Genomic DNA, 22,951 nt, shown 5'->3' with positions numbered 1-22,951 from the left:
GGAGCTCAGTCCATTGCAGCAATACCTACATGGAAGCTTTCTGGGGATTGTGGAAAGTGTGAGGGTCTTAGATGCAACTCTAGTCCAGGAAAAGAATTTGTTAATTGAAACTGGGCAAATAGCTTTCCCCCTTTAGATCTAGGGAAATTTATAGGTTTCCGTCTTCCTACCATCAGACTTACTCTAGTCTAGAACCTATTAAACTGAGGAAATCCCTTAGTATATCTACCAAGGAGAATCTTTTTCATGATTGAGAAACATGTTCTTCTTGCTCTCCTCCCTTTTAACTCGTAAGGGAGGCATCTCATTCTTAGGTAAGGGGAAACTCTTCCTCAAGTACCGCGGATCAGCTCGTAGGCCCTAAGCATTGCCAGCAGGTGGCAGCGTGAGTCCAGTGGAAACCGGAAAGGTGCGCGCCTGGGGGTGGGGAGAGGGAGTGGGGAGAGGGGAGGACTGGAAACATTGCCTGGCAGCCATTTTGTTCATTTACTTTGCTTTTCCTTTGACTTTGCCCTCCAACCCTTCCTTCACATACATCAAAAAAGAAAATTTGAAGTGCAAGGGTATCTTTAATTCAGGCTGAAATTTCCTGACACTGTGATCTCACTGGCGTTGATTACAGAATCTGACACATGCTGGTTCAATTTGCCACCCCCCCACCCCCCCACCCCCCCGCCGGGGATCATGAAGGAAATAAAAATTTCTATTATGCTGAGTATTCTCCCAATAGTTTCTGCCGTGACCACCTTCCAGTTGTTTTCTAGTCATCAGGGTCGCTTGGTAGAGTCTGCTATGTAATCCTTGGCTGGGAAAGCTGTTCCTGGATAAAATCTGACCTCTCTAGTGGGCGCAAGACTCAACAGGTTGAGACAGCCGTCCTGTTAGTTACTTTTCCTGCACCTGGTGGTGTTGGGCGGTAGCTCTCAAGCCTGGATGACGACTTTCTGTTGTCAGGTCTCCCCAGGTAACATCTTCCAGCGGCATGGCAGGAAAGGGGTGAATTTGGAGTCAGACCTCTATTTACTGTGTGAACTCGGGAAAGATGCTTAATTTTCTGAGCCTATTTTTTCAATTGAAAAAAAATGGGGGTGATATTACCTATCTCCCAGGTTGTTGTGAGGGTTAAGAGATGAGCACGTGGAAGCACCTAGCCATACCTGGCAAATAGGTGCTCCATAAATACTGGATTTTCTTCCCTTTCTTCTTGCCCTCCTCTCCCATAAGTACCGATTACGGGAAAGCCATCATTCTTATTGTAACAGTCATTTGGGAATGAGTAGGAGTCTCTTCAAACTTTGAAGGACTGGCATTACTAAATTATAGGGGATGAAGTTGTTTAAGGTGGCTCTCAAGAAATCCCTCTAATGAATGAATCATCGCCATATAGACCTTTCTGTTTGGATCTTATACGCTAAGGTTGAGATTCTATTAGGGAAATAATTTTTAATCCCAGGCAAAGGTTTGGGGGACCACAAGAGTTCTCATCTCTAGAATGTAGGGTGGAGGGTATTTGTGCAGCTATTTAGCCATCAAGGTAATTCAGAGTCACTTTGAAGGTAGTACTCAGAACTAGGAGTGAAAAGTCGAGGGCTTTCATAGAGGTTTGTTTTCAGGTGACGCAGGAGCTGAAAGACAAATCTACCAGAACTTCCCTTTTTGTGTGGTACTACAACAGGAGATTTCAGCGGGGAGATTGACAGGATGCGCTGGTGTGTTTTGGGGCGTGGGCCTGAGGTTAACTGATTTTGGTAGGAGTCCGAGGCGCCTAACGCAGGATCCTCTCTATCCGCGCCCAACTGGCTCACACTGGAGAGACGTGGCGCGGGCACCGCGCAAGCCGCAGGTAGCAGCACAAGCACCGGATCGTCCAGGAGGGCGGTCCCACCGGGGCAGCGGCGGGCCCCGGGGGGGCGCAGGCGCGGGGGGTAGGGTGCGCGGCGAGCTCCCACCGCGGCCGGGCCGACACAGCTCGACAGGGCACCCTCGGGAGGGCGCTCGGGCTCCCCACAGCCTGGGGCCACAGGGGCTTCCAGGCCGGGGAGAAGCCCTCAGCAGGAACTTCCGTGCGGGGAGCGGACTCTTCCTGGGAACTCCGCCGCCCTCCAAGGCCGGCTGGGACTCGGGAGGGCGCCACGAACTGGGGAAGCCAGTCCCTGGTTCTTCTACATTTATCCAAATAAAGCAGCCGAGAAGGAGAAGAAGCTGTAAGCCTAGCGGCGTCCCCGGGGCTGGCCGACGCCTCGCCCGCCGGGCACCGCACTTCCGCCTTCGATCGCTCCTCCTCGGCCCCAGCGGGAGACGCGGAGCAGTCACCGCCGTGGGGCGTCGCCGGAAGTGTCGTACACGCCGGATATCCGGTTGCTTCGGGCGCTCAAGGAGCTGACGGAGAGGGCCGCCGCCCAGCAGTAGACGCCGTCTGCGCCCGCGGAGCCGCAGTCTCTGCGGTGTGTGAGTGAGCCCGGCCTCGGTCCCTCTCCCGCCGCCGCCATGGGCTGCACGTTGAGCGCCGAGGACAAGGCGGCGGTGGAGCGGAGCAAGATGATCGACCGCAACTTGCGGGAGGACGGGGAGAAAGCGGCCAAAGAAGTGAAGCTGCTGCTCCTTGGTGAGGGGCTGAGGGCGGGGCTGGCGGAGCCGGCGGGGGGGCGGGAGGCCCCGGCGCTCGGCAGCCCTGAGGGGGGAGGCCCGGCCGGCTGGAAGGACCCCGGAGGGATCTGGGGGCGTGACGGCCGTGGGGCGGGAGGCCCGGCGGGCGCGAGGAAGGGGTGGGGTTTGGGGTTGTAGGAATAAGGCTGCGGGGAGGGCGTGACTCCGTGCTGGAGTCGGCGCTGGGCAGGAGGACGTGGAGGCTGTGTTGGGGACCCGGGAAAGACTCATGAAGGGAGAGCTGATGGTAGGGAAGGCTTTGCAGGGAGTTGGAGCGTGTTGATAGCGAAGAGGACGGGAGAGTGTGGGTGAGGCTCGTGTGATGGCTTAGGAGTTGGAGCGATACCTCGACCGGATGGAGTTGGGATGCGCGAATGAGTAATGTAAACAGGGTCTGAGACTGAGTGGAGGTGTAAGGACTCTCCTTTATTAGCACGTGGGCGTTTTCAACTATTGATAAGGCAGAGGAACCCTGGATTAACCAGGAGTGCGAAGGTGTGTGATTGGGATCCATGACACGTTCTTGGATACAAAGGAGAAGAGCTTGCGTGCACGGGCTGTGTATACTTTTTCACCGCCTTATGTCACTTTTACTCTCTGAAAGTTTTTGTAACTCCTCTTGTCTATATAAAGGGGGAGGTTTTGTGAGCCGAGGAAATTTAAGGACTGGCTGGTTTGAGGTTTGTGGTCAAAGATACAGTGGACAGTAGATTACATATTGGGAGTTGCTGAATAGTTGCTAGGGATGATGTGCAGTGGGAATGGAGTTATCTTAGGATAGATTATGGAATTGGACACACTATAAAAGCTGTGACAAACTTCTGGTGAGCTGTCTCTCCAAACTAAAAATATTGGCTTCAGAAATTACTGTTTTTTTTTTACCCCACATTCTTTATGAGCAGCTTTTAGGTACAGTCAGATGCGTTTTACTCAGCATGATTTTTTTTCAAAGATTTTATGTATTTATTCATGAGAGACACACACACAGAGAGGCAGAGACACAGGCAGAGGGAGAAGCAGGCTCCATTCAGGGAGCCCGACGTGGGACTCGATCCCAGAACCCCGGGATCACCGCCTGGGCCGAAGGCAGACGCTCAACCGGTGAGCCACCTGGGCGTCCCACTCAGCATGATTTTTAAGCATTTTTGAGACCAGTTTCTAGAGGCTCAGTAAGTCATATAAAGTACCCTGGCATCAGCTTACTAATTAGTTGTCACTGTTTCTTTACTATTAGTATTTTCTAAAGTTCTGTTAGAGAAGAATATGTAGGAGTAATAGTTTTTGTAAGCAACAAAGCGCCCCCCCCCCCTTTTTTCTTTTTTAAAACAATTTTTGGGAAAAACAAGTCACGTTAGGAGAAGTGCCAAATTTTCATGGTGTAAAGCTCCAGAGGACAGAGTACACCACCATAACCCAAGGCTTATTTTGTACTCCGGGTTGTGCTGGGTGCCCATGCTAGTCTCTTCATGTTAGCATATTTAGTGGTTTGTAGATTGCAGAAGCCCTAGGAATAACTCTTTGGATATAGGAAGAAAGTTATGCATTGGAGCTTGAGCTTTTGGTTTGAATATCTAACGTGATATTCATAACACAAGAATTTGAATTGTAGTTCTAGACTGCCACTTTCTGTTTAACAAGTATCATTTGTGGATGAGCATGGTCCATGGCACATAGTAGGTGCTTCTTACATATTTACTAGCATGAACCACCTAATGTTGGACATTGCTCTTGGGGCTCTTTCGGATGCTTAATACAAACCATTATATAATACTCAAGGCATTAATGTCTGTATTGATTGATTGGTTATGAAATTAAAGGTGTATTTTCATTTTCTGTAAATGTTTTGAATTACATTGACCATCAGAGATCTCCTCAGGACATTAGCCTATTGTAGTACAGTTGTAAACTGTGAGGTTTTCTTCCAAATGGCAGGATTTGGCAGGGAGAATTTAGGCAAGCAAATGTCTGGAAAAAAATCTTTATTTGGGATTTTATAAATAGTGCATTTAATTAAAAACAAAATTAAACACATGACTTAGCGAACTTCAAAAACAGTAAGTAAAAATCAAAGTACTAAGACATTTGCTTTTAATTTTTATCAATTTCATTGTTTTAAGTAAGATTTTTTAATATTCTTGAGCAAGTCAACAAATATAAATAGTTGCAAACACAGATGCTCTTGCTTGAACCATATCATAATGCACAGAAGTTAAAGTTACCCCGTATTTTCAGTAAGCAGAACACACTCATCACAATATACAGATAACCTTTTTTTTTGCTATAGAATACGTCCTTTGATGTACATGCAAGTTTTTACTTCATCTCTGTGAACTAACCAACTTGTCTAAGTTGGGATGTATTTGGTTACCTTTGTCTCTCCTGGCACACAATAGGTGTATTGTATTTTCTCTTTTGGAGAGATGCAGTTTAGTATAGTGATTAACAAGGTGGACTATGAAGTCAGAGTGTTTCAAATTCTAATTAAATTAGTTAAGGAGGGCAGCCCTGGTGGCTCAGTGGTTTAGCGCTGCCTTCAGCCCAGGGCGGGATCCTGGAGACCCAGGATCGAGTCCCGCATGGGGCTCCCTGCGTGGAGCCTGCTTCTCCCTCTGCCTGTGTCTCTGGCCCCCCCCCCTTTCTCTCTCTCATGAATAAATAAATAAAATCATTAAAAAAAATAAATTAGTTAAGGAATACTTATGTGTTACAATTTTTTGATTACCTTTGGTTTGAATTTCCTTTAGGTATGTTTTTGAGAAGATCTTGAAAATGCCAAAGTAATGTTTAGTCACAATAGTAGGTGGAAAGACAAAGTTATATTATTGCAAAGCTTCCCAACCAGAATGCAGTGCATAGGATGGCATACAAGTATGCTGTTTGTAAATTTTTTTTGTAGTTTTGAAATTTTATTATTTTTTAAAGATTTTTATTTATTTATTTGAGAGAGAGCAAGAGAGCGTAAGCAGGGGTTGCTGCAGAGGGAGAGGGAGAAGCAGGCTCCTTACTGAGCAGGGAGCCTGATGTCGGTGCAGGGGTTCCATCCCAGGACGCTGGGATTGTGATACAAGCTGAAGGCAGGTGCTTACTGACTGAGCCACCCAGGCACCCCTATATTTTTGAGATTTTAAATCATTTTCATAACTTTTCAAAATTTTGCAACAGTTGAAATGATATTTGAACACTTTTAGTACGATTTCTTTAAACTTTGGGAAGATGGTGGGGATCCCTGGGTGGCGCAGCGGTTTGGCGCCTGCCTTTGGCCCAGGGCGCGATCCTGGAGACCCGGGATCGAATCCCACATCGGGCTCCTGGTGCGTGGAGCCTGCTTCTCCCTCTGCCTGTGTCTCTGCCTCTCTCTCTTTCTCTCTGTGTGACTATCATAAATAAATAAAAAAAATTAAAAAAAAAAAAAAACAAAAAAAACTTTGGGAAGATGGTAGTTGAAAATATTTTATTAGGAAGGTTTATGCCAGTTAGTATTTAATATCATCTGCAATACTTTGTATCTTATTTTCATGTCATAATTTTGTGATATAAAGAAAATATATATTATTTTTACCAAGCCTGCCAGCTTCCCTTAGTAAGCCTTACAAATATCATTTTTCAGTGTGGCCATCATGTGACAGAAATTGGGAAGCATTGGTTTAATGAATGGATAAGAGCACTGCTTTCAGAGTCTCATAGAACTAGATTCAGTTCCCTTTCACTTACTAGCTGTGAGACCCAGAGCATATAACTTAGCCAGTGAATCTTAATTTTTCATATATATAAGGTGGGCATGATGATGCTTATTTTATAATATTGCAATAAGAAAATACATGTAAAATGCTTAGCAAACAAGTATTCAGTATTGGTAATTTCTTTTATTATGATAATGTCTGTGAAAGCTTATCATTTAGCTACTTTTTTCAAGGGTGTTTCAGACAGGTAATTTGATTTTTTTTTAAAGGCTTTATTTATTTATTCATGAGAGACACAGAGAGACAGAGGCAGACACCGGCAGAGGGAGAAGCAGGCTCCATGCATGGAGCCCAACGTGGGACTCAATCCCCGGTCTCCAGGATCATGCCCTGGGCCGAAGGTGGTGCTAAACCGCTGAGCCACCCGGGCTGACCAGTAATTTGATTTTTTAAAATAGTATATTCTTGGGGATCCTGGGCAGCTCAATTAAGCATCTACCTTAGGCTCAGGTCATGATCTCAAGGTCCTTGGGTGGAGGAACCCCATGTCAGGCTGCCTGCTCAGCGGGGAGCCTGTGTTTTCCTTTCCTCCTGCTTGCAGGTGTACTCATACTTTCTCTCTCAAATAAATAAAATCTTTTTTTTTTAAATAAATAAAATCTTTAAAAATAAAATAATATATTCTTTTCAGAGATTCTCAAGGAATTAAATATTATAATTTAATTTTATAAGTTATTGATTTACTCCTGTGCTATATTTAGATTTTTTTTTTAATTTTTATTTATTTATGATAGTCTCACAGAGAGAGAGAGAGAAAGGCAAAGACACAGGCAGAGGGAGAAGCAGGCTCCATGCACCGGGAGCCCGACGTGGGATTCGATCCCGGGTCTCCAGGATTGCGCCCTGGGCCAAAGGCAGGCGCCAAACCGCTGCGCCACATCTATATAGGGATATAGGGATCCCTATATTTAGATTTTTATTTCTTGATAATTCCCCTTAGGAGATCTTGAGAAAACATTATTATACAAAATAATTTTAACGCTTTGTTCTTTAGGATTTTGTGGTGGTGGTATGGCAAAAATTAAGTTGCATGCAGAGGATTGGAATCCTCTAATTCACTTAAACCTTATACTATTTGGGTAGCTCTGATGGCGCAGCGGTTTGGCACCGCCTGCAGCCCGGGGTGTGGTCCTGGAGACCTGGGATTGAGACCCGGGATCGGGTCCTGTGTCGGGCTCCCTGCATGGAACCTGCTTCTCCCTCTGCCTGTGTCTCTGCCTCTCTCCGTCTCTATGAATGAATAAATAAAATCTTAAAAAAAAAAATCTTATACAATTTATTACTCATATATAAATATCAGTATTTACCGGCTGAATATGCTTATTATTGAAAATAAGAGTTTTTGGGATCCCTGGGGTGGCGCAGTGGTTTAGCGCCTGCCTTTGGCCCAGGGCGCGATCCTGGAGACCCGGGATCGAATCCCATGTTGGGCTCCCGGTGCATGGAGCCTGCTTCTCCCTCTGCCTATGTCTCTGCCTCTCTCTCTCTCTCTCTGTGACTATCATAAATAAATAAAAATTAAAAAAAAAATAAGAGTTTTTGATAATTAGAGTTATAATACCTAACTTTTCCTTTAATTTAGCCCATACTAGCTTCTTAATTTGATTTTTTTATAATACCTATAATCTATTGCTTTCATTTTGCCTTAGTAATAACAATAATACTGTTATTATATTGATTAAATTAAATTCTTATAGGATGATATTCTTTAAGGTTTGCCATTTATTTGGCAGAAGATTCATAAGCAGTTATTAGATTTCTTGTGAAGATGCATCTTGTGTCTGGGGGGAAAATGAACTGGCATAAAAAATAAGTCACAGTTCAAAGATAGATTTGTTTTTTATTTGCACTTAACTGTTCTTTGTTCTTAAATGTATATATGTCATTACTTGTTTAGTCTGAAAATATGGTCCTTTTCAGGAATTACAATATTGCGATTTTCCCTAAGTATGCTAATTCTGAAGTACAGAGATGACCATAGAATAGGGTCTTCGTAATTAATAGATTTGACAAGCATGTGACCTTTTTTTTTTTTTTTTTTTTATTTATTCATGAGACAGAGAGAGCAGCAGAGACACACAAGCAGACTCCATGCAGGGAACCTGACATGGGACTCGATCCCGGGTCTCCAGGATCAGGCCCTGGGCTGAAGGTGGCGCTAAACCACTGAGCCACCTGGGCTGCCCAGCATGTGACCTTTTAATTATTCCTACGGCTGTCCATGTTCTGTCTTATATTTAGTTAGTTTAGTTTAGCTTAGTTTTATTTTATTGGGGAATGGGCTTGTCAGGGAAGGTGGGGAGGAAAAGATGTTTTAAGTCCTCAGGAACTAGAATATTAGCAGTAAAGACCAAAGAATAAAAATATGGGTCTTTTTTTTTTTCTTTTAAGATTTTATTTATTCATAGAGACACAGAGAGAGAGAGAGGCAGAGACAGATGGAGAAGCAGGCTCCATGCAGGGAGCCCGAGGCAGGACTCGATCTCAGGTCTCCAGGATCACGCCCTGGGCTGAAGGCGGCGCTAAACCGCTGAGCCACCCAGGGATCCCCCAAAATATGGGTCTTATAAGAATTATTTAGAGCAGTGGATACTAAATTTGTTCAGGTAACTGAAGTTTGTTTTAAAACTTGTTTTCTGGGATTCCTGGGTGGCTCAGCGGTTTAGCTCCTCCCTTCGGCCCAGGGTACAATCCTGGAATCCCAGGATCGAGTCCCCCATCAGGCTCCTTGCATGGAGCCTGCTTCTCCCTCTGCTTATGTCTCTGCCTCTCTGTCTCTCATGAATAAATAAACAATCTTAAAAAAAAAAAAAACTCAAAAAAAAAGCAACAACAACAAAAAACTTGTTTTCTAGTCAAAGAATGTAGTAGACTAGCACTAATGAAAGACAGTTCTTTGAACTGGTAACTTAATTCGTAAATAGGAGATCCCATGTAGTATAGGATTAAAGAGCAAAGATGCTGAAACTTGGGGGATTTGTTCTAATCTCTGAGCTTCATTTTTTGTGTATCTGTACAATGAAGTCTGATTTCAGGGGTCTCTTGTCTATGATGTTAATATTATCAACCAGATGAAATATTTTAGCAGGGTTTATAAAGAGGGCTGCTTTTGTGTTGTTATTTCTCTTATTCTTTAGTTTGGCTGAAATTAGTGTAATGTAATAAAACTGTTTAGGAAGATAGTTAAAAGGCTTGAAAGACATAAATTTGTAAAGTGCCCATAATGTAAATGTTCAAGAGAATAAAAAGAAAAGAAACTGTTGTAGTGTTTGATTTTCAACTGTCTTCATTTTAGTAAAATTCTTTTTCAGTGTTTAGCAAGTTAGAGTTTATCTTTAAACCTTTATCTCTCCAGGCTATTCTGTTACCTGCTTAGCAATCATCTGTGTCATATCTGTAATTCAAGCTGCTTGAGCTGAATAACATTGTCTTTGGAGCACTGTTTAATTGTCCCAGTTTTGATACAGTGCTCTCCCTATTTTTCATGTCTTGATATTTAGTAAGTTGTAACAAATGAATAAGAAGAACTAGAATGACCAAATTTGTTTGACTTGTACCTGAATAACGGCCTGGTAATCTTAGAAACAAGTTTCAAGAGGGTATAGTCTTTAGTGGATTTCCTTTGATTTTTCAAGTTGGACTTGGAAGATACTTAAAAGTCTAAGATTTGTTAAGGGCTATTGATGACATTAGTATGTTCATTGTTCCATTACTGTTTTGCTGTTATGGGCTTCTTTTTGTCACCAAGTCTTTTTTTTTTTTTTGTCACCAAGTCTAATTCACAATGGGTAAATGTTTTTAATATTTGTATAAAAAGACTGAGTTTTTTTGGTAATTGTTAATGTTTTATACCTTGAAAAATTTTTGTTGAAGTAGATAATCTAAATTTTTTTCTAGTTGCTTGTTTAAATCTACAGCTGTCTAGTCAGGTGTGTCTCATCATGATTAAAACATACTCTTGTGTTTAAATTGTGCTTGTATCTTGTGACTTTGTTTTTTGTTGTTGTTTTTTAAGATTATATTCATTTATTAGAGCACAGCAGGGGGTGGGGAAGAGGGGGAGAGAGAAGCAGCCTCTGCACTGAACAGGGAGCCCTATGTGGGGCTTGATCCTAGGATCCCAAGATCTTGACCTGAGCCAAAGGCAGATACTTAACCAACTGAGCCACCCAGGCGCTCCTCTCTTGTTTTTGTTTATGTGGCCTGCTGTTTATAGTTATTACTCTGGTGATATGGGGACCATATAAATAAGACTTCTTTAAAATTAATTAGCAAGGTAGTTTGATTCTTGTCATTTTATAATTTCCTGTAATAGTTGGATTTTATTTTATTTTTTTAAAGATTTTATTCATTCATTCCAGAGACACACACACACAGAGAGAGAGAGAGAGAGAGAGAGAGGCAGAGACACAGGGAGAGGGAGAAGCAGGCTCCATGCAGGGAGCCCGATGTGGGACTCGATCCCGGGACTCCAGGATCATGCCCTGGGCTGAAGGCAGGAGCTAAACCGCTGAGCCACCCGGGCTGCCCAAGCTATTAGAGTTTAATGGAATACTATTTTAATTTTAAAATCCAACTATTAGGGATCCCTGGATGGGGATCCCATGTTGGGCTCCATGCAGGAAGCCTGCTTCTCCCTCTGCCTGTGTCTCTGCCTCTCTCTCTGTCATGAATAAATAAAATCTTAAAAAACAAACAAACAAACAAACCAGGTTCTGTTTGATGTAATGATAAAATCACTACCATGATTTACACATATAATGTAGTTCTGATGTATGTGTTAGGATAATGCAGTTTTAAACTTTCCATGGAAGTTATTTCAGTGTTCTCTATTTTTGAAAATAGAAATTGAATTCTTCAGTTTAAACTTTTTTTTTAATTAATTATTTATTTATTTATGATAGTCACACAGAGAGAGAGAGGCAGAGACACAGGCAGAGGGAGAAGCAGGCTCCATGCACCAGGAGCCCGATGTGGGATTCGATCCTGGGTCAAGGGCAAGCGCCAAACCGCTGCGCCACCCAGGGATCCCGAATTCTTCAGTTTAATAACATAAATTTCTCTCACCATTTTTCAGCATTACTTACATATTTTGGTTCATTTCAGGTTGTTAAAAACTAATTTCCTTCATTCCTCTGTTCCTTTTTTTCTTTAAGATTTTATTTATTTATTTGAGAGAGAGAACAAAAGTTGAGGGAGAGCAGAGGGAAAAACAGACTCCCTGCTGAGCAAGGACACGCTGTATGGGGCTTGATCCTAGGATTCTGGGATCATAACTTGAGCTGAAGGCAGACATTTAACCAACTGAGCCACCCAGGTACCCCTCTTCCTCAACTTCTCAGAGGAGAAGTATATTTCTTTTTTCTTTTTTTTTTTTATGATTTTATTTATTTGAGAGAGTGAGTGAGAGCACACAAGTGGGGGGAGGGGCAGAGGGAGAGGGAGAAGTAGAGTCCCCACTGAGCAGGGAGCTCCATGCGGGACTCCATCCCAGGGATCTGGGATCATGACCTGAGCCTGAGGCAGATGCTTAAGGAACTGAGCCACAGCCACCCTGAGAAGTATGTTTCTTATCCTTGCATTTTTGTTGTTATGGTTATAACTAAAATTTACATCCTCTTCAGTATTTGTAGTTTTTTGAGTTTTTCTAGACTACCTACAAGTTTGTGTGTGTGTGTGTGTGTGTGTGTGTGTGTGTTTTGAGATTTATTTATTTATGAGAGACACAGAGAGAGAGAGAGGCAGAGTCACAGGCAGAGGGAGAAGCAGGCTCCATGCAGGGAGCCCGACGTGGGACTCGATCCCGGGACTCCAGGATCACACCCTGGGCTGAAGGCAGGCGCTAACCCGCTGAGCCACCCAGGGATCCCGTATGTTTTGTTTTTAAAGATTTTATTTATTTGACAGCACAAGAGAGTACAAGTAGGGGGAGCATCAGAGGGAGAGGGAGAAGCAGGCTCCTTGCTGAGCTGGGAACCTGATAAAGGGCTTGAACCAAGGACCCCAGGATCATGACCTGAGCCGAAGGCAGACTTTTAACGACCTGAGCCACCTAGGTGCCCCTACAAGGTTTTTTGATAAGCTTTTTATTTTGTAATAATTTCACATTTATAAGAAAGTTGCAGAGATAGTACATAGAGTATCTGTATAGTCTTCACCTGGTTTCCCTTAGTGTTGACATCTTACATAGCTATGGTATATTTGTCAACACTGCACAATATTGGTGCATTCTAATGTATGTGGAATGTGGTTACAGGAGTAGCCAATTTGAGGAGGAGAAAGAAATACCTCAGGAAGTCTTCCCAGAGAAGACAACATTTGAGATGGACCTTGAAGGATAAATAGAACTCTTAAGACAAAGACAAAGAAAGTGCATCCAGGCAGGGAATAAAGGCTCAGGAATATGAACAAATAGATTGGCCTAAAATGAAGAGTTGGTATAGGAGGACTGTGGGAGATAAGGCTGGAAAGGTGTGCACGGGATTTGGAGAGTGTTGATTTGAATTTTTAGTAGCTGTCTTTTCAGCCCTATTTTAGTTTACAGACAGAGATAAATATAGATATAATTTGGGGGAAATCATCTGGGGACTTTGTATTCTCCTCCCTCGTATTTAACTGCCTTTTTTAAGTTGCTATACTAATTTATGCTGTCACAAAAGGTTAGTAAAAGTAAATATAGGTATGAACCCCAAACTTTCTGGGTTTTGACTTACAGCATTGATGAATATCTAAGGTAAGGGAAGTTGAAATTGTAGGTATCCTTATGATCTGGCAACTCAATTTATAATGTTTTGCTATTTGTGAATTTTCAAAATGTGGTATTTGCATTTAATTAAATAGACCTGTGGAAAAGTGCTATGTGCTGCCATCAGTGTTTGGGAGACTTAGGGATATGATTTTAACTTTTTTTTTTTTAAGATTTTATTTATTCATGACAGACACAGAGAAAGAGAGAGGCAGAGGCACAGGCAGAGGGAGAAGCAGGCTCCATGCAGAGAGCCCGACGCAGGACTCGATCCTGGGTCTCCAGGATCACACCCCAGGCTGAAGGCGGCACTAAACCGCTGGGCCACCGGGACTGCCCTGTTTCTAACATCTTTAAGTGTAAAATTTGGGGATATATGGATTTTGGTGAATGGATGTAACATTACAGTTACCTTTGGAGGACATCTCCGTTGCATATAAAAATTTATTTGTATGGGTTAAAACTGAGTATTTTACATTTCTGTCTCACAAGAAAATTTTGAGGCAGAGCTAGAAAGAAACACATCTTTGCAAAAATAGTGTTCAGTCATGTTCTATGTACATACTATATAATTTAGTGTTAGCATCAAAATGGCTATTTGTTGCCCTGCTTTTGAAGACATAAAAGCAAACTTACCAGGGGCCAAAATTAGAACATTGAGGCCCCCAGAGGATAATCTCCCTCCTTGCTCACAAATGACTGCTCCCTTAAGCATTCTTTTTATATTCCACAAAGGTGAAGAAGAAACCCTGCTTCTCCCTCTTAATTGGCCAGTTGCCAGAAGAGTACACATGATCTTTAGCAACACTCAAGTTACCTTTTTCATATTCTCAAGTGATAACATTTGGAGGAGGCTAAGTGAGTTGCTCTTCCCCCCTCCCCCTCTTAATCTAGGATTTAAAACATTTTGATCTTGTAATTATTAAGACTTTTTCTGTATCTTCTAGTGGAGATTCCTCGATAATCTGCATGTTTTTACCCATCTTTTGGAGCTAGGTCACACAGGGTGTAGGCCCTGTCAGCCTGTGACTGGGTGATTCCTGTGTCAGGTATCCTGATCCAATCACAGAGAGGGGCGTGGCTCAGTAGGCAGTTGCCCTGAGGAAAGGAAGTAGGGATTTCTCTAGAGGTTATGGGCAGACATATATTCTGAAATTATGTCTAATATAAACAGTTAATATATCAGTTAATTATTTTAATGTATCAGTGTAATATAATTTTTTAAGATTCTGTTTATTTATTAGAGAAGGGGAGACAGCGAGAGTGAGAGCACTAGCTGGGGGAGGGGCAGAGGGAGACGCTGACTCCCCTCTAAGCACAGACCCCCAAGATCATGGCATGAGCTAAAGTCAGTCTTTTTTTTTTAATATTTTTTATTTATTTATTCATAGAGACACACAGAGAGAGAGAGAGGCAGAGACACAGGCAGAGGGAGAAGCCGGCACCATGCAGAGAGCCTGACGTGGGACTTGATCCAGGGTCTCCAGGATCATGCCCTGGGCTGCAGGCGGTGCTAAACCGCTGTGCCACCAGGGCTGCCCTAAAGTCAGACTCTTAACTGACTGAGCCACCTAGGCACCTGTATATCAGCAAAGTTTTATCAAAAACTTGTTATATGTGTCTTAAGCCTTTTTGGTTGTTGGTATGTGATTGCTTCCTAGAAAAATCTTTTTCAGGGGCATCTGATTGGCTTAGTCGGTTAAGCATCCAACTCTTGGTTTTGGCTCAGGTCATGATACCAAGATTGTAAGATTCAGCCCCAAGTCAGGCTCCACATGGCCTGTAGCCTGCTTGAGATCTCTCTCTTCCTCTCCCCTGCTCCGCTCCTCCCCCCAAAGAAGAAAACTCTTTCACAGAAGAGACCCATAATCTGTCAATCACAACTAACTGCCATCTTTTACCTTTAATATATTCATTCATTTATTCATTCACTGAACAGGTATTTGAGTACTCATTATGTTTCATGTACTCTTTTAGGATACAGGATGTTCAGGACAAATTTGTAGTTTATTTCACTGAAGTAGGTGGTGGGTGCAATTGCATGGGAGCTGTGACAGGGTTTGAGAGGTTTAGAGGGGAATAAGGTGAATAGGAGACTTGTGAATGAGTCCAAATTTACAGGTATGGTTGTGGGTTGAGAGCTGAAGGCCTAGCCAGGAATGGATGTGGGGCTGAGTAAAGATAGCAGAGGAATGGAAATCTATTAACTGCCCACATTGAAAATTCCATTCATTGCAGCTGGCATTTACAAAATGTGATTAGGCAACTACTGAATCTCATAGAAACTCAAATCATTCATCCCACAGTTATTATGTGCTTGGCACTCTGTCCTAGATATGGCGGGGGGTGGGGGTAGTAGAAACACAAAAAGAAGGCACTGTTTTGTGCTTTCGAGGAGTGTGCTTTTTTGAGTTTAGGACTAATGGAGTCCTAAACAGGTATAAACCCAAGTAATTACAGTAATTTGACTAAGTATTAGTGTGATGGTGTTTGACACTAAACTATAGGGCCAAGTTGAGTCTTGTCAGGATGCCCTTGAGGGAGAAGTACACAGATGTGGAAGGGTTTTCAGATCATACTAGAAAGAGTTTCATTACCATTTTAATCAAAATCAAGAAAACCAGTTAGCAGTTTATGTAAAGCAAGATTAGGATCTGGAAGACAGTCAAATAAGTTCTTTTTAGAGTAGCCACACCTGGCTAGAGATAAAAAGAGCCTGGGAAGGACAATTTGGGACTTAGTTTTGGAAATTAATCTCTAGGATTTAGGCTGAAAGGGAAGAATCTGTATTAGCCATCAGAGTGGCAGTAATATCTCCGCTGAGAGGAAATGAAGAAGGCTTCAGCAAGAAGTTGATGTTTGAGTTAAATAAGGTTTTCAAGGATGTTCATATGTAGAGACTTGGCATGCTTAAAGAGGCAGTGGGCTGGGTGAAGCAATTGTTCTGATATTTTAGGCTATGGAAACTTGATAATTTCACACATAAAATAGATCTAACATCATCATTAGACCACACATTCCTTATTTGTATTTGTGTCTAGCGGTTCCAGATACATACAAGAGACTTTTTTTTTTAATGAATAACAATTTTAATTTGCTCCATATGTGTTTCACATCTATAATTCTGCTAACCTTTTCTTTTACTGAATTAGGGAGCAACTGGTTTTGTATTAAGTCTGGTACTTTGAAAAGCATTTTGAATGAAATGTCATTTTTTTTTTTTGAAATGTCATTTTAACTTTAATCTGAATTTTTACTCTGTTAGTTATGCCTGTCAGTAAACAAATCAATAGGAGCAATAGATAAGCTTATTATTGGAAATAGCATAAACTGTGCTGCTGTGACCTTTTGTTAGAGATACATTTTTTCTTAAAAATAGCAATCTAACTTGAATGTTCTGTTAGTTTGAGACTGTGTAATTATAGAATACCCTCAAGCATGAATATAGAAGGTTGGCTTCCTGACAACTCTTACTTCCTTACAGTGTGGTACTCTTTACTTCTTTGTCTTCTCTGTGTTGATCAGGAGTGCATGATTGGAGAGCATGCTGGTCATTATATTATGGTAGCTATTTTGAATGAATGGGTTAGTAGGAAGATACGGATTCATGGTTTGATTTGAAGCCTCTGTGTGTCAGGAGTAGAGATTTAATCTGCTTTTAGCCTTATAATTGTAGTCATAGAATGTTAGCAACTGAGATGTTAAAGAGCACATCTAGGCCAAAGTCTTTCATATTTTATATTTAGGGGGTTGGCATTGTGAAGTTAGGTGACTTGCCCAAGTCACACAGCTAGTCATGGTAAAGCTAGGAATAAAATCTACTCTTCCATTGAATTTATTACTATATGGTATCATTAACTAAGAAAATCTTTTTAAGTGAAGTTAGAAAAATCAAATATATATGCTGATCAAACTTTTAACCTGCTGTGAGAGGAAGGCTGTCTATGCCTGTTTTAGTCATATGTGCCCAAGTGTCTGAGAAGGGGTGGGGGGAGAAGGATGGGCTGTAGAAAGACCAAGAAGAGTGTTTTGGTCTAACCCTGGCTAGAGCATTATCTAAAAATAGTGCTAAACTGGGTCTTAAGTTATGCAGACCTCTAGAAAGAGGGCTTTGTCCTAGTTATAATGTGCACTTTTATAAGTTTCAAGATTTCTCCACAGAAATTAGTATTTAAAAGGAAAAGGAGACGTTTCAGTTGCTACTGGAATAACTGCTAGTATACATGATAGTGGTACAAAAACCTTTGAAGAACATTCAAGGAACGTACAGATGGGTGAGAAGTGTGGGAGAGGAGGTAGTTAGGAGTATCTAGGGGCTGAAAATATATTTGAGGAAGAGAGTGTTTTTGTTCCTCATGGTGGGGTGGAAAAAATGATTAATGCTTTGACATAGTTTGCTGTGGCATTTAGGTTCTAAGTTGCTGTTTTAGTGTGTGAATCCAGACTCCATCTAGATTTTTGTTATTGTGAACTAGCTGATAAGTATTTATACCATTTCTGCTGGGATTTTGAACCAACATCAATATCCAAAGAGTTTTTATTAAACTTTTTGGGACTTTTTCTTTTTTTTAAGATTTTAAAAAAATTGGGATCCCTGGGTGGCGCAGCGGTTTGGCGCCTGCCTTTGGCCCAGGGCGTGATCCTGGAGACCCGGGATCGAATCCCACGTCGGGCTCCCGGTGCATGGAGCCTGCTTCTCCCTCTGCCTGTGTCTCTGCCTGTGTCTCTCTCTCTGTGTGACTATCATAAATAATAAATAAAATTAAAAAAAAAGAGATTTAGGAAAAAAAAAAAGATTTAAAAAAAATTTATTCATGAGAGACACAGAGAGGTAGAGACACAGGCAGAGGGAGAAGCAGGCTCCCTGTGGGGAGCTGGATGGGGGACTTGATCCCAGGGACCATGACCTGAGCTTCAGGCAGATGCTCAACCACTGAGCCATCCAGGTACCCCAACTTTGGGGGACCTAACATGACTTGTTGGTATTCCAAACAGTGAAAACAGCATTCCCAAATAATAGCCAGCTGGTTAACATTTATTGAATATCTACTATATGCCAGCTATTGTTCTAAGCATCTCCTGTTGACCCTTGTTTTTGCAGATAAGGAAATTCATTGTACCTGAAGGCGCAGGTATAATGTACTTCCTTAGACTGGCTTTAAGTTTTCTTTTAATCAAAGTGAAAGAAAAGAGAAGACTATTGGATGATACAATGTTTTTGAGTATCAGCCATCTTTTAGAGTTAATTCTTAAAATCGTGTGAGTTGAATGTGTTTACTCATGATAATTATTTGATTACCAATTCACTGGCCTATAAAAATTTTGCAAAGACGTTATCATCATCTCTCGTTTTACATACCCATAATACAGTATATGTTATGGGAAGAAATAGAGGGAACATGTGATGGTGCCTGCTTTCCAGGAGCTCCTTAAAAATAAAACTTAGGATGTTTTTAGGTAAATATACTGATTTTACAGTAGAGTATGTGCTGGTGAATTACTTTTCATCTGACCTTGTTGGTTGATCAAACTTAACTGCCACACATACTTCTTACTCATTTTATTTGATTGTTAATAAGAGATTTTCAAAATTAATTCTACCTGTTTATCCTCTGCAGATTGCCTGCCTTGGCTCTTTCTCTCCTTTTTCTCTCAAAAATCTCTGTGGCTTCCCTTTAGTCCTTTCTTCCTCTTTATATAAGACATCCTTTAGATGTATATTGTTTTAGGGATGATTCCATCCCCTCCTGTTGTTGGGAACTTTCAGACTTTTTTCCTCTCAAAATCCTATCCCCCACCCATTTCCTTCCCTCCTGCCTAGAGTCACCTTCAGTTTCTTCCTCTCCTAACCATAGGTTGTTTCTTTGCAATTCCTTTATATCCATTACATTATTTGTTTCCTTAGTATTATTACCCTGGTAGATTGAAGATGGACAAATGAATCTCTCCTTAAATTTGTGATAAATTTTGAAGGAAGATAGTTTAGAAGATGTAAACAAAACTAGGAAGTTCCAAACATCACATATATTGGGGGTGGGAGATGAAACATAGGATTGAAGTAAAAATGAAGAATTCAGACCTAATAAGAAAAGATTATAGAAAATGGTAGAGAATTATTAGTGCCATTTAGAAATGATAAGAAAGAAGAGGGGCTTTGAGCTATAAGTTGAGAAAATTACAGCAGTAACATACAGTAGGCACAACATCAGCCATTTGAGGAATAGAAAGGATTACTTTGAGAAAAGAATAAGAAGAAAGATTTTGTTACAGCTTAATGTAAGGAGAGAAGAGTGAGTGGGTTCCAGATGATTCTTAGATTTCGTACTTGGAAGAAAGGTAAGATGGTGGCACTTTTCTTCTGATCTGGAAGCTGAATGGGTCAAAGACTTTTGGTATAAAGCAGTTCTTTTTTTTTTTTTTTCCAATTCTTTATTTCTTTTTTCTTTTTTCTTTTTTTCATTCTTTATTTCTGTACAATGCCCTGGAACACTTAATAAGATAAATCTTATATTTGTATTTAGTTCTGTAGTCCGTAGGAGGTGCTTGTAAGGAGAGGAACTGGATGCTTAGTAAAACCTTGGGTAAATAGATGTAGTTGAAAATAAAGAGAAGGACATCTTATCAGGGAACCTTGAAAAAACTTGAGAGACACAGGGCAACATACTCCTTTGAAATCACCTTCATAGGATGGAACTTGATGAGATGAGTAGAAATTGATTCTGAGGATAATGGACTCGTTGATTATTTCATTTAGTCCAATGTAAGTGGTAGAAATCCTGTTTGCAATATGTAGAAGAATGGTGCACATTACTTCATTAATCTTTGCTTTTCCTGGTTAATTTAGTAACTGGTGCTAACATGGAATCATCTGGGAATTCTGTTTTAAACTAGTACTTAAGCTAGTATTATATTTCTGTATTCTTTTCTTCAGAATAAAAAAAGGTTTTTTTTTTTTTGTAGATATGCATGGGAGAAAGCACTTCTTGTTTTGAAGATTTATTTGAGAGAAAGCAGGCAGACAGGCAGGCAAGTGAGGAGATTGGGGGGACAGTGGCAGGATGGGATAGAGGAAGAGGGAGAGAATCCTCAAGCAGACTCCTTGCTGAGCACAGAGCCTGACGGGATGCAGGGCTCAGTCCCAGGACCCTGAGATCATGAACTTGAGCTAAAATTAAGAGTCGGCCACTCAGCTAACTGGTGAGCTACACAGGCTCCCCTGGAGAAACAATATCATTAAAAGTTCCTTGTGTGTTATGTAAATATTTAGTGCTACTCCTGATTATCATTAGATGATAAGTGCAGAAATAAAGTCAAATAGAAATGTCCTCTTTGAGTGTGTAAAAATGTAGTTGTCTGGATTTTTAAATTATTTGAATTTTAACTAACAGCTTTGGTTGATAGAGTTGAGAAATATTTAGTAAGGGATCATGCTTAACTAAGCATTAGTAATGTATCTGTTCAACAGTACTTATTTGCCTAGCTAATTTATGACACGCCCAGTTGTAGGCCCTGGGAATACAGGGATGAATAATCCTTTATGGGGTTTATATTTTAGTGAGATAGGAAATGAACAAATCTGTAATGTGAAGAAGTGATAAGTGCTTTGTGAAAATATAACCTAGAGTGAGGAGAGAGAATAAGATGGAATAGATTAGTCAGGGAAGGCTGTTCTAAGGGAATAAGAAAATTTTGTAAAAACTTACTCCAGGCAGAAGGAATAGTAAATGGCAAAGAGCATGAGTCAGGATCTAGCTCATTGAGAACCAGTTTGATATGTTGGAAGAAAAGGCAAGAAAGCTGGTCTGACAAGAGTGGAGAGAATGAAGTGGAGAATGATAGGAATTGAGGGTAAAGTGGTAGGAAGTGGTAAGCATCAGGGGCCGGAGTATGTTTGACCTTTATTGCCCATGGATTTTTATTTTGAGTGTACAGTTGACATACAGTATAGAGTTAAGGGTGCCAGCACCCCCTCCCACCCCACATACTTGAAAATCCACATATAACTTTTTGACTCCTCCCAAAATTTAACTACTAATAACCTATTTACTATTAATAGCCTACCGTTGGTTGGAAGTCTTACTGATAAAATACATAGTCACTTAGCACATACTTTGCCATATATATTATATACTGCATTTTTTCAGTTAAGTAAGCTAGAGAAAAGAAACTAATTATGAAAAAATATTATAGTACTGTACTGTGTTTTTTTTTTTTTTAATAATCATGTATAAGTGGACCTATGTAGTCCAAACCTGGGGGCAGAGTTGTGAAATAATTTGATTTACATCTCACAAAATTCAGTCCAGCTATTAGTGGAAAACTGGCTGTAGGAAAGGCAAGGTCTCAAGCAGTGGACCATTCAGGAAGCTTTAATAGTAATCTAGGCTTATGGTTTTTAGTGTGTTCATGATGATCCAGGAAGAAACTGTTACAACTATATTTATACTTATTTTTTAAAAATTAAGTTTTACTAATATTTGATGTATATATTGGTACTGGCACCCACATTTTGTTTGTGACCTGCCATTTTTGGCCTAAGCAGCTAGGTGAGTGCTGGTATTTACTGAGATGAGAAAACAGGGTGGAGCAGGTTTTGTTTTCCCCACCCTTACAGTGGGGAAACAGTAACTCACTTTTGGGCATTTTAAGTTTGAGATGACTGTTAGAAATCTAAAGAGAGTTATCAGGTAGGTGGTTTAGATGCATGACTCTGGAGCCAAAGTTAGAGATACAAATTTGGAAATCATTTGCATACAGGCAGTATATAACAACTTTGGAGCCAAACTGTGTGAATGCAGATTTCAGCTTTGCCAGTTACTAATTGTGGACAAGTTAACTTGGCATCTCTCTGTTTCATTTACCTCATCTATAAAATGGAGGTAATAAGTGTCTGCCTCACTGGGTTATTGTGAGGATTAAATGAATTAATAAAAGCAAAGTGCTTAGAACAGCATCTGGCACACAGTACACATTAGGTATTAACTATTACTATCAGTTTATGAATAGTGTTTAAGACCAGGAGATTAGATGAGATGACCTAGGGAATGAATGTAGGTGGAGAAAAGGTCCCAGGGAAGGAGTACTCAAATTGTACAAACCTTAAGACTCAGAGACAGGAGGGAGGAGACTGAGGAGTGAGCATAGGGGTCAAACCAGGAGGATGTGGGGTCTGGAAGCCTGCCTAGTGAAGAAAATATTTCAAGGGGAGAAGTCATCATTGGATCATTTCTGCTCAAAGACCTAGAATTGATCAGTGGGCTTGTTAAATTGGAAGTTGCTGGAAAACATGAGAAGTGGTTTCAGTTAGAGTGGTGGATAAGAGTGGGTTAAGGAGAAGAATTGGAGGTACAGAACTGGAGAATATGAGTATCAACAACCTAGAGGGGTTTTTCTACTTGGAGGAAGAGAGAAATTAGAGTGGCAGAGGAATATGTGTGGAGTCAAGGAAAGGTTGGAGTAGGAGTATATGTTGATTTAAAATGGAAAAAAGTGCAACAGGTTTGTATACTGATGGGAGTGCCCCAGTGGGAAGAGAAAACTTCATATGTGAGTGACATGGATAGTGGCAGTAGCCAAGACCTTGAATAGGTAAAATCAGTGGGTTTAGGACACAATTGAAAAGATTAGTCTTAGATGCTGGCAGGAACCCTTCACCCATTGATGAAGGTAGAGAATATTAGTGGGAGTACAGTTAGATTGGTAGATTTGGTTATGGGAAAATGAGATCATTTTTTGAGTGCTTTAATTTTTCCAATAAAAGAGGCAAGATGATCTGGTGAAAGTCAGAAGTGCGAAGGAGTTTGTAAGGTTTGAGAGAGAA

At 41.0% G+C, this 22,951-nt stretch overlaps 1 protein-coding gene across 2 annotated transcripts in view; it reads left to right on the top strand.

Moving 5' to 3' along the window:
• Positions 1 to 918: 918 nt before the first annotated feature.
• The window catches only part of GNAI3 (G protein subunit alpha i3), a 39,849-nt gene continuing 17,816 nt past the window's right edge, over positions 919 to 22,951 (top strand). Inside the window, exon 1 of one of the 2 annotated variants that reach the window (XM_049111025.1) lies at positions 919 to 964. In XM_049111025.1, coding sequence (XP_048966982.1) covers positions 934 to 964 — 31 coding nt within the window. In that variant the 5' untranslated portion in view covers positions 919 to 933. Of the gene's footprint in view, positions 965 to 2,343; positions 2,606 to 22,951 lie in introns of those variants that run through there. The other variant, XM_025417336.3, reaches the window with a different exon arrangement.

This window comes from Canis lupus, chromosome 6 (assembly GCF_003254725.2).
Source record: "Canis lupus dingo isolate Sandy chromosome 6, ASM325472v2, whole genome shotgun sequence".
NCBI classification, from domain to species: Eukaryota; Metazoa; Chordata; class Mammalia; order Carnivora; family Canidae; genus Canis; species Canis lupus.
Note: the sequence above shows the minus strand (reverse complement) of the source record. Positions and strands in the feature narration are given on the sequence as shown.